This window comes from Silurus meridionalis, chromosome 10 (genome assembly GCF_014805685.1).
Source record: "Silurus meridionalis isolate SWU-2019-XX chromosome 10, ASM1480568v1, whole genome shotgun sequence".
In the NCBI taxonomy this organism is placed as follows: Eukaryota; Metazoa; Chordata; class Actinopteri; order Siluriformes; family Siluridae; genus Silurus; species Silurus meridionalis.
The window spans coordinates 15,273,055-15,285,255 of record NC_060893.1 but is presented as its reverse complement, the minus strand read 5'-3'; the positions used below and the strand labels follow the sequence as shown (position 1 = coordinate 15,285,255).

The window sequence follows — 12,201 nt, the reverse complement described above, 5'->3', positions numbered from 1 at the left end:
AATATTGTATTATAAAAATCAAAACAAACACCACAAAAAACATATAATGAAAGCATTTATGCATACTATACTATACTGACATGCTGTTATGCTACACCAAAGAAAATAACTAGTTGTACTGTAGGTGAATAAAGAGAAGGCTTCAAAGTGTATAAGTGTATGCATGTATAGAAACTGTGCATGATCATAGGCCTAATAGATGACAATTCAGAAGGTTAAATAAACTTTGCATGTGTTGAGATAGGTGCCAATATTTGTTATGACAATGATAACAATCCTAAGCATTGTGCCAAATTAATCTGTTTGACAGGTAACTGTCTGAATGCTATGTACTGTAGTCATGGTTGCTGTGTTATTTTCTACACATTTACAACACAGTCCTTGTGTTCTGAGCCTCGATAGGACAGTTGTGCATTTGACACACACACACACACACACACACACACACACACACACACACACACACACACACACATACTCAGAGGTTCACCAAACAGGATTAGACTTGCTCAAAAATCCAACAGCAGCACTGAAGGTGGTCACCTGGCACCACAATGAAATGCCACGTAAAGAGACAGGTAGTACTGGTGTTCCAGTCAAAACATTCACACTCATGCTGCTGACTTCTTGTACTGTACTGTCACCTGATATGAAATCTCTTTCACTGATGTAATCGTGCCATTGAAAGGCAATATCTCACAAGATTAAAGATAAGACGAATCTTATCAAGCAAGAGTCTAACTTGGGTGGTGTAGCTGAGAAAGCATTTAGATTTCACAGTGTGCACATGATAAGCATGACTTTACCTATGATAACATTTATAGAGGCGTATATAAGTCTAAAACGTGGCAAATAATGATAATGATGATGATTATTATACATATTGTATATTGAAAGATTACATATTTTATTTACTTTATATATATATATATATATATATATATATATATATATATATATATAAATATATATATATATATATATATATATATATATATATATATATGGCTACAATAGGACATTATAGCCATATTAAATCATAGTATTTCTTATACTTAGTTACATTTAAAGGCAAATACTTTTGTACTTTTCAAGTGGACGTTTAAAGGGACACTTTTACCGCAATAATAATTTACAGTAGAGTGTATCTCTACTTTTAATCCACTACATGGTTTGTGCACTTTACCTACCATTAATAAGGAGGAAATAAAGTTCTAAAGTACAAAATGATTATTAAGGATCTTAGCAGGAATTAAGGAATTAGCAGTAGCTCTAAAAGTGCACTGTTTGTGCAACCCTAATGGCTGTGTTGGCTTTCAAAGAGCACCCCCTAGTGGTGCATAAAATATGATTTAATAATGTGTCTCTGCTGGTTGTGCGGCAGGTGGACAAGCTGATCATTATATTGCACAATGCTTTAAATGGGAAATATTTAATGTGTTCTTTTTTTGGACAAAATGTTTTTCTTTAAAAAAAAAAAAATACAGTTCCTGAGAAATTATAACACAAGATAATAAAGTCAACTTAGCCAAGCCATCTATAAGCCACTATAAGGGTGATGGAGTGGGAGAGAGTTAGACTCTAACCACAGTTCTTTCTTTCAAGCATTTGATTTAAAATGTTCTCCAGAGAGATGTAAGCAGTCCATAATGTCTGAGAAGCTGAAGGCCTCAGTCCAAGTGGCCACTTGTATTAACAGGCTGGACAGGAGGTCTCTGCATAGCCGCTCTTGCTGTATGAGGACGTGTGTGTGTTGGCCTCTCATGCATCACTGAGCGAATGATTGGTTTGTGCTCACTGTTGGATGGACTAGTTCCTGAACTAAAACACAAAGCTTTACATTAATATTTATTAACAAATTGTATTAATTCATAAAGCATACTTTACAATACTAAACTATAGTGTACATCAAGTTTGCTTTGAAAAAACACTAATTTATATTTTACTTTATACATTTCTTGCTGTTGTTGCTGAGAAAAACAAAAACAAATAGAACATACCAGTATTCCCATTGCAGAGTGTTCATGGAGCTGGAGCCCGGTCTATGAGCCTGATTGAGTATCTGAGGTGGGGCAGGTTGCATTTTCAAATCTCCAGAGCACAGAACCTTATGATTCATATCTCTTGATCCTGTTACATCTGATGTAATGGTTTCCCTGGTAAGCTCTTGCATACCAACCCCCATTTTATTGACCTTAAGTCTGCGAGCTCGAATCTGTGCGATCCTCTTGCCCGTAGAGGGCGCTGCAGCTCTGGGTGGTGGAGACGGAGCCATGGTGTGGTCTAATAAAGGCGAAAATCTAGACATCTCTACGAAAACAATGCCAGACCAGTATAAAAATACCTAGTATTCATAGATAAGTCTTTTATGGTATGAGAAGAAGCAAAATGATCTACCTGGTGAAGGAGACTGGAACAAGGAATCAGGAGATTGAGTATCTCTGTGGCTGGTCTTTTGTCCTTCTTGGGTTTCCACTTCGTCTTCTTTGTCACTGATTAGGCCGAGACTATGGGCTCCTTCATCATATTCATAACTGCTGACTTTATTCTCATTATTATCATCATCGCCATCAATATCATCATCATTGTCACCATCACTATGTATGATTCTCATCACTTGTGGCTGATGGTCTCTCTCAATGGCTACAAGACATCTATCAAATAATAAATGTACAAGCACAATAAGTATAGCAAGTACAGAAATACACGAGTTAACAACAAAAAAAACACAAGCTATACATGAAACTTTCATTACTTGTTATGTTCTTTCCTCCAGGCTCTGAGTTCAGCAAATACATCACTGCGGTCCTGAATGCTTGTTTCTACAACATCGTACGTGTGCTCAGGGACATAACTACCTAGCTGAGTAAAGGGTCTGGAATGAGAGCTGGGGTCTTGAAGCTAAAGCAGAAAATCAACAAATACAATAAAACATGTTTTCGCCTGCTTTATAAGCCTCTTTCATCACATTTTTACTCCCATAGCTCTAGGGTTGAATTGTGTACACCAGTATAAAAGGTAGCCTTACCTTTATTTTCTGTCGTCGTGCTCGAATGGCTTGAAGAGGATTCCCACAGAACAGAACTCTTCCCACCCCTACACAAACAGATACAAATGTAAATAGAAACATTGCTTTAACTTTTTACTTGAAGTTAAACTACAGCACTTATACATTAAGATCCCGAAACTCATCTATCACAATTATCATAGCCAAACAATAAAAATGGCCTGGACTGAGTAGCATAGCGATTAATTATGATGACAAACATCTCTACACTCCGGTATTCTGATGATACCTTTATAACAGCATCTGCCATCCTGTTTTATTTATGTAATTTCTCTTGGAAATTTTGAAATGCTATTGAAAGGCTAATAGTATTATACAAAAACACACTCACCATGTGTCAAATCACTGGCCTCATGGTCAGGAGTATCTGCATCTGAATCAGCTGAGCTTGGTCTGGAGCTGAAGGAGGATGAAGAAGGCCTGGCAGTGCTTGGGCGGCTGAAAGGACTGTTGTATCCCATACTAGAGCCTGGGCGCTGGGCAGAGCTCGGTCGTGGCAAGTCACACACACCTGATTCACCTCTTAATTCTATGCAGAGAAAACACATGCATTGGCCATGATCGCTGTGCTTTTAGAAGAATATTAGATGTCGAAATTGAGCATAAAACATAATAAACAACTGCTTGAACATTATTGATTGGCTCATTAAATTACCCATGAGTTCCAGGCAGTCATTGGCTCTGTCTGCTAAAGAGGGAGTGTCTTTAATGGATTCTTTAAGCAAAGCCCATTCCATCATGGCACTGGAGCAGTTAGGCTCTTCCTCCTCGGCTGGAACATCATCCAGAACCTGAAGCTGTGGAATTAGTTTCCTTACAGCAGACCTATAGCTGTACTCAGACACCTGTCAAACAAATAGACTCAACTAAACACAAAGAAAAACCCTCATAGCGCTTTAAAAACTTGGCCACACACTCAGTGACATTATGAGGTGAATATCAGTTTCATTAATGTTCTTTTATTACCAAAGTCCTTCCAGGAGACTGTCATAACTACATCTCTAACAAGTGAACTGGACACTTCAGGTGGACTTCTGAGAGATGCTCAAAGATGTGGAATAAAGCGCATGAGGTGAAAACAGAAAATAATTTTCTCTTTCTGTCTATGTGTCCGCTCATATCATCATACCATCAAAGCAAAGGTTTGACACATTTCTATCACCAATGCGATGAGGAGGAGAGAGAGATAAACAAGAGCTACAGCTGTGAGTCTTTTCAAGCACACTTCTGAGGGGGGTGGGGGAGGGGGTATAAAAGAAATACAATTGAATGAGGTTATCCCTTATTCACCAGGAGAGCTAATAAATATTCATTTATGTCCTGCCCGTGTGCTTGCCCCAGCTTCAGCTTTTCCAATGGGATGTCAAAAAAATAATAATAATAATAAAAATTAATTGAAACCAAAGGAAGACATGAAATCAAATAAAATACACACAAATGTGAATTTTTTGATTATTTTATTACACACAAAATCAAAATCATTAATTAAAAAATATATATAGTTAGCCGTCACTATTTGAAGAAATTGAAATATGCCTGACCCTTTAGATTTTCCCTCATATCTGCCATAACTTCCAGGTTCCCATTTTCATTCATGACTGTTCTGATGGATACTGCCTGGCATTTCAAACATCAGGCAGCGGCTTTCATTTCCCTGCAGGGGCTAATTGCATTTCAGTGACCTGCAGAGCCATAATGGCACTGGCCCTCAAGGTCAGTGTGCAGAAACATGCTCTGAGAGGGTGGCACTCACACACTGAGCAGGACTGTGCCATCTTAGCACAGACAGTACAGAGCAAGGTTCTCACTCAGCAATCATTTCTCAATTAACAAAATGGCCAAGTAGGGCACTGATGATGTTAAATATAGATTTAGCTTTAATGCTTATGTCAGTAAAGATTGGTTGATAGCACTTTTAAGATCATGCTTGCTCCATGTCCAATCATCAAACTGCACCAAAATAGAACAAGATGACAATTCTGGATCTTTTGTGGCCAGTTAAATTGATGTATTACCAGTAGTCTAATAAAAAAAAAAAAAAAAAATCAAAGCAGATGATTAGCTAAAAATTCTAGCTGTCCAGGAAAAAACAATTAAAAACAGAAGAGTTTCACCAAATGTAAATCTGTACAGATTTTAAAATGATATGTTGTAGAACACCAACCTTTTATTAAACTAGATTATTCTATTACATTTAGAGCTCAGCATTAGCTCATTTTACATCAGATCACAGGCGCATAATGTCGAACATGCTCTCATGTTATTCCCATAGGCTCTCAAGTTGCAGTTGGCATGTTAATAAATTAAAAAAAAGTCAATGACTATAACAACTATAAATCTTTTTGGATATTTTCGTGATAATATAAATAATAATCAAACCAATAAATCAATTTACAATAAAATACTAAAAGGTTTATTAAACTCATTTCTATGCTTTTTCTTTCTTTCTTTCTTTCTTTCTTTCTTTCTTTCTTTCTTTCTTTCTTTCTTTCTTTCTTTCTTTCTTTCTTATTTTACTAATTTTAATTCAAATGTTTTTCTCTATTTCTTCCCATTTAAAACATTTATTTCTTATAAGAAACTAAATGACTGGCCAACAGAATAAGAAAATCCCAAGGGTAAAATTAGCACTTCTGAACACATTAGATTTATATTTGGTTCAGTATAATCTCATCAAAAGTCATTTGCAGTTATTTGCTTGCTATAAGAACTACTTGGCCATTACACTGGGATCAGTGGCCAGAATATGTTAAAAATCCCTGGATTAGTGTGACATACTGTAACATGCATGATTTTACATGTTGTCTCGAATTTAGGAACTCCTGATAATTACATGAAATCGCTGTTTAAACATGGACTATCTATGGTATTAATTGCATAATATTTCTATGAAAAGTCATGTTCAAATAAACAACTGAACTTTTAGAAAAATTATTAATATTTTCGATCTGATCTTTGGACTTTGTAGGTCATTTTTTGCCACTAATAGTGAATTTGCTATTGCTGTACCTGTAAAGCTCCTGGACGGGGGCAGGTACACACAGGGTTCCCCTCCAGTGTCAGGGTTTTTAACTTCCCACACAGACCCAGGTATTGCACTTGAACCAGATCATCCACATTGTTCCCTTCAAGGTCCACCAGTTCTAGCTGTTCCAGCATGCATACCTGGCTTAGATCTGACACATTATTATAGGCCACATACAGCTCCTGAGAGAAGAAAACAAAGCAGGATGGGCAAAAATAACAAGTGCACAAATCTGAATGTTCTTAATTTAATGGTAGATAGTTTTAATTGAAACCTTTTCTGAACAAAAATCCCTCTGTTGTAAGCTTCTACACAGAATGTTCTTTATTTTTATGTTTTTTACAAATTTTCTCAGTATAATAAAATAAAGAAACCTCTGTAAACAAAAGGAAAACATAAAGTGCACCACAGATATCCAACTATTCAGTACAAAGAGAAGTCTGTACTCATAGCATTCATTTTCCCTGTCAGTTCAGAAAGCTCTTCCATCTATATAACCTTACATATTTGTATGTAGTACCCTACTGGAAAGATATGAATGCTTACCTACCCATACTACTGTAGCCTACAATGATCAGGCATAACATTATGACCACCTGCCTAATTATTATTGAAGTTGGTCCCCTTTTGCTGCCAAAACAGTCCTGATCCGTTAAGCATTAACAGCATTAGCTTCTTTAGGAGTTTGAGCTACAGTAGCTCATCTGTTTAATCGGACCACATGGGCCAGCCTTCACTCCACACCTGCATCATGCTCGGTTCACCACTGTTTCGACCACCATCACACTTTGGCCCTTATCAAATCCTTACACTTGCACATTTTTCCTGCTTGTAACACAACTTTGAGGACAAAATGTTTACATGCTGCCGAATATCCCACTCACTAACAGGTGCCATAAAGAAGAGATAATCAGTGTTATTCAGACACTGGTCAAAATGTTATAATGTTATAATGTTATGCCTGATCGGTGTAGGCAGTGCACATGGATGTGTTTTGCGGTTGGGGCTTTGAAGGGAATACTTAAAAGAGGTACTGCATGTGTTTTGAGTGTTTTGAAGAGTTTTCCCAAATGCCCATCTAATTCACTCACTATATCTCTCAACACCTAAAACAAAAACAAAGCAAGGGCTGTTTTTTAATAGCACATGCTGTATGAATATAGTGATTACCTTAAGTAAGGAAAGTGAGGGGAGTCCTTCTAAGTCGGTTAGGCCACATCGAACTAGGGACAGCACTTGTAGGTGAGACAGAGTGATTCCAAGATCCCTAAAAAAACACTGCAAACAATGAACAACCACTTCCCCCTTTTTTTTCTTGCAATCTACACTTGTTTTCTTCCCTGAAGCCATGTTCTGGACATCTCAACCCTTCCCTTTGCCTGAACATTCCAGTGCAGGAAATGTTATCAGGTCTTTTAAGTCCCCTCAGCTCTAAACTGTTTATTGTTCATGTCCACTATTGTGGCCCCCTTTTTTCTTCTCTCAGTTCTCACATGTGGCTTTGTCTGTAATAACTACACAGTAGTTTTAAAAACCTTTATTTCAAGAGTCAAACTTAAATTTCGACCAAAAGAGATGTATTGCAACCTTGCTGTTAAATCATTACTTTTTTAATTAACCTATTAAATATATTACAATTACAACGTGAGGGTTTATTACCAATCCTGACTTCACCTACCTCCATTTCTCTCTCCAACACATAACTATACACATTACACATTTTCAAGCTCAAGCATGCTTTCTCAATTCGCACAGATCAGTCAAATTTACAAAACTGTCCATTGAGATTCAGGGTCAATCTCTTAACTATGCAGCAACACCACTTTCAGGAAATAGGATTTACTGTCCTCTGTAACAAAGCAGCACAACCCATCTTAAGTCAGTCCCTATGGAAAAGTGAAGGCCTTGCACCTGTGCCAGGTCACAGGCATCATTCTTCAATGATTCATTGCACACATCACCAGGTCCCGGATCCCACTAAGATTCTTCTCACACGCAACCCATGAGAGGTATAGCAAAAATGTCCAGATCTTCATAATTTCTATGTCAGATGACAATATTGCCTTCATTTTTTTCCAAAATATTTTTGAATTAATGTTGACAGCCTGTCTATAAGTTTAGCCTAGTTGGTTGAGAACTGGATTGTAAAAGTGAAAGAGGAAAATCTTACCGCACAGATAAAATCAAACTGTTGTTCATTTTCAGCTGTACAAGATTGGGCAAGTGAACACCTGCAACATGACAACAGAAAAGAGTGGTGACGCACACCACACCCAAGCTTCTCTTCAAACTTTTGGTCATTAGTACAAAACATATCCAAAGAGAAAACTGATTCATGTTTTTTGACCGTAAAAACTTCTGTCTTGTCTGGCTGCATTGAGCGATCCTGGATTTCTAAAAGTTTAATGGAATCAAGTGAGTATGATATTCCAAAATAGAAAACTAAGAGGTTGCATCATGCAAATGCTTCTGCTACTGAACCATAATTCAGATCGTAGTAGAGATCCAGAAATTTTATTTGGCTGAAACCTTGGTGCTGCTCCTCACAGCTTCAAGGTCCCTATTCCAAACCTGAGCTTAGGTTCCTGATTGTCATTCTGCCTGTTCTTTCTTTGTGTCTTAATGGGTTTTTTCTTAGTTTCCTTCCCAAAAACTTGCAGCTATTATCTACTCCATTAGCCCATATTAATATCTGCCTTTTAAAAACAGATGACTGTACAATGAAACTCACCAAGGTTGCCCAAAATAGTTTGACGGGTGTCAACACACATTTCCAAGCTTGTGACCTGCTGTAGATCTTCATAACCAGACAGAGTTCTCTATACAGCCGATAATAAACACATCTTTGAATTCACGCTTCACAATTAGATTAAGTGTAACTTGTGGCATTCACAGAATTTTACGTTTTTTTTTTGGACTTACGAGCTTTTCAGGAGAGAGGTAAATATCAAAAAGCAGATCTGAGTCCTCAGCATTCGCAGGATTCGGGTTGATTTGCCCAGAACCCTCAAACTCTGTCACAAAAGAATGAGCAGTGCCTGGACCCCTCACTGGATTCATCATTTCTTATGACCTGAAAAAAATATCCATGATTTCAAGTAGGTTTACGCAACACATTTATTTAGTAAGAAAAATCATTAAATCATTATCGATCTCAACATCAGTCTTAAAAATAAATATAAATAAAATAAATAAATATAGCATGCTTTGTAATGATCTCTGCATGTTTCCCAATATAGTATTCCTCAGCTTATTATGTTGGGTTTTTTTTTATAAAAACACAATTGAATGAATCAAGACATCATTTCACCATAGCTGTTAGATGTTTCCTGCATCCATTCAGGCATAGATTATGCCCCTTTACTTTTTCTCTGTCCAATTAGTGTATTTTTTTAATGACCCCCTAAATTAAAGTTTATTATACATATAGACACAATTTTATTCAATATTTATGACACTGGTAAAACCCCATGTGTAAATAGTTTAATATCACTCCTTAGCCTCCTCACTTACCTTCACTCTCCATCTGTTAAAAACATACATAATGTTTCTGTTAACACGTGCAGATTTCAGACATATTTGCTAAAACAATATATTACCTTACGAGCATCAGTCAATTACATATTTATGTCAGTCCGAAATTTCAGCTAATCTCCCACTGTTGTGCACGCTATGTAGTAGAGTAACGCTTCTGGAGCCAGTGCAGAAAGTTTGCTTGACAACGGGAACATGTCTTCCTGGATACGGTGTGACTGAGGGCTGGGGCTGCTGGGAAATGTAGTCTATTGTATTAGCCATGGAGCCTTTTTTTTTCTTTAACTAAAAGTTTTAAGATAGATGAATAGCTGCACTTGTGAGAATATGATATCAGTATTGCGATTAAATGCATCTGAAAAGTCTTCACAGTGTATCATGAAGTGTGTCGTGAATATTGTCAGAAGGCTTGTTTATTTTACAGAACAATGTAGATGACTGGATTTGTAAATATAATTGATGGAAATAAATTGAGATAAACGAAATCTATTTAAAAAAATCAATTTGGGGGTTTTACATATCAATTTCTTCACATATGTAATAATAAAATGTTACTAAATTGTTTGTGTTTTTAAATATCATGCTAATGTTATAATCATTTTGTCACATCCAGCTGCTATTTAGGCCTACTATAGCTCTATGTGTATTTCAGAAAACAAAAATCATAATTGTTTACCCTGAAATTCTTGTGATTATGTTATTTATACAAACACTACATGTCCAAAAGTATGGTCTGACCCTCACACCAATATGTGGCTCTTTCAAAAACTGCAAACAGTTGTATCAAAAGTATCTATAATCTGGTACATTGCCATTTCCTTTCACTGGAGATAAAAGGCCCAAATGTGGTAGAGCACAAAAACCTATAGCTGTACACAAACAAGCTCCATGTAGACCTGATTTGTGCATGTCGGTGTAGATGAACTCAAGTGACCTGCAGAGCCCTGACCTCAACCCCATTTAACACTGGGATGAACCGGAAGGCTGACTGCACTCCAGGCATCACTAATGACATCAGCAATGCCTTTATGGATGAATGGACACAAATCCTCTAAAATGTCATTAAAAGTCTGAGTGTGACGGTCAGGTGTCCACAAACATTTGGTGGAGATTAGCATATAGTTATTCATATCAATAATTATTTATTATTTATGTGCTTTTTTGTAAATAATGTGTCTGATTACCTAGATTTCCTAGATAGATTATTATTATTTTTTTATAATTTTAATAATGTTTATGTAAATTACTATTATTAATTAATTAGTAAATTATTATAAAGTTAATGTAAATGATTTGTTTGAATAATGATTTGATACTTGATGATTAAAATGCTACAGGGTATATAAATATAAATAATTTTGCTGTTTAAAGTTTCAGTTTTGACCAAATTGCACCAGGGAACAAGATTTTCTGCAACTTTGTCTTATATAGAATTTATATAACATGACAAATTTGTTAATTTGTGTGCATAACATGGTCAGCTTCAAACAGGAACCTGAGCTTGAAATATTGTTGGTGTTGAAAAATGATGTGAGTTTTGGTTTGTGTTAAAAAAAAACAAAAAACCCTAAACAGTCCCATGAATAAAAAAGTTTTCCGTTTCCTGGTTCAGCCGAATTAGGTCATTATGAACAACACTTTGTGAAAAGAGAAAAAAAGTGAAGGCATATAATGGATGCAGGATTATCGGAGTAGGGTGAAACAATATGTTGATAGATTATATGGACATAAGATTGTGTTCTTCTAACAAATGTTGATAAGCAGGGGAATATTAGACTGAGTAAATGTAGAACATTACTTACGCCTACTGCTGAATGTGGAGAGATTTCAGATGACTGTGATTTTATCTTAATCTCAGTTTTTGAATGCACATGTTATTTTATTGCTTTTTGTTATGTTATTTGAAAAAAAAAAAATCAAAAATATTCAAAACCATGCTGATATTTTCATTAAGAAATAAATCATACTTAAACGGTTAGGTTATGTGGTTAATTCAGTTGCTGTGTTCATACAGTTATACAATATAATGATAATGGGATTTAATGGGATATAATTATGGGATTGGATTTGTTCTAAAGATTCTGTTATTATATTATTATTATTAGTAGTAGTAGTAATTGTAGTAGTAGTGGTAGTGTTTATATTGTTAATGTTTTTGTTATTGTTGAGGTTATCATGTGCACATCAGAACAACCAAATTTGTTTTTACTTGCAATTAATTAATTAATTAAGATCAAGATAATGATTATTATTATCATTAGTAATTATTATTATTATTGTTATTATTATTATGGGAAAAAAGTCCTAAACCATTAAATTCCAGAAGAGGATTTCAGAAATGTGCTGGGAGATTTCACTTATTACTTAATACTGATATCTATAATAATAATAATAATAATAATAATAATAATAATAATAATAATAATAATAATAATAATATAACAGTAGAAATCCCAGTATGTGTGTATAGTAGTAGTGTTGTAACCAATCATCACTACAGCAGTACACAGACACAGACATTGGCCCCACTGGTGTGTGTGTGTGTGTGTGTGTGTCGGGGCAGCCGCTGGGCGTG

At 35.7% G+C, this 12,201-nt stretch overlaps 1 protein-coding gene across 4 annotated transcripts; it reads right to left on the bottom strand.

Annotated features, from left to right (window-relative positions):
- Positions 1 to 1,307: 1,307 nt before the first annotated feature.
- On the bottom strand, positions 1,308 to 10,088 carry lrrc56 (leucine rich repeat containing 56). 4 transcript variants are annotated; one of them, XM_046859314.1, is made up of 13 exons: positions 9,606 to 10,088; positions 9,015 to 9,165; positions 8,824 to 8,911; positions 8,263 to 8,323; positions 7,263 to 7,359; positions 6,077 to 6,274; positions 3,723 to 3,912; positions 3,399 to 3,596; positions 3,029 to 3,096; positions 2,756 to 2,901; positions 2,398 to 2,654; positions 2,001 to 2,310; positions 1,308 to 1,821 (listed from the first exon to the last, which is right to left on the bottom strand). In XM_046859314.1, the coding sequence occupies exons 2-13, from the start codon at positions 9,153 to 9,155 to the stop codon at positions 1,671 to 1,673; spliced, it is 1,905 nt and encodes a 634-aa protein (XP_046715270.1). In that variant the 5' UTR covers positions 9,156 to 9,165; positions 9,606 to 10,088; the 3' UTR covers positions 1,308 to 1,670. The 4 variants fall into 4 exon arrangements, with proteins under 4 accessions (XP_046715270.1, XP_046715269.1, XP_046715271.1 ...); XM_046859313.1 differs by having other exon boundaries at positions 9,692 to 10,088; XM_046859315.1 differs by having other exon boundaries at positions 2,001 to 2,283; positions 9,692 to 10,088.
- Positions 10,089 to 12,201: the final 2,113 nt, after the last annotated feature.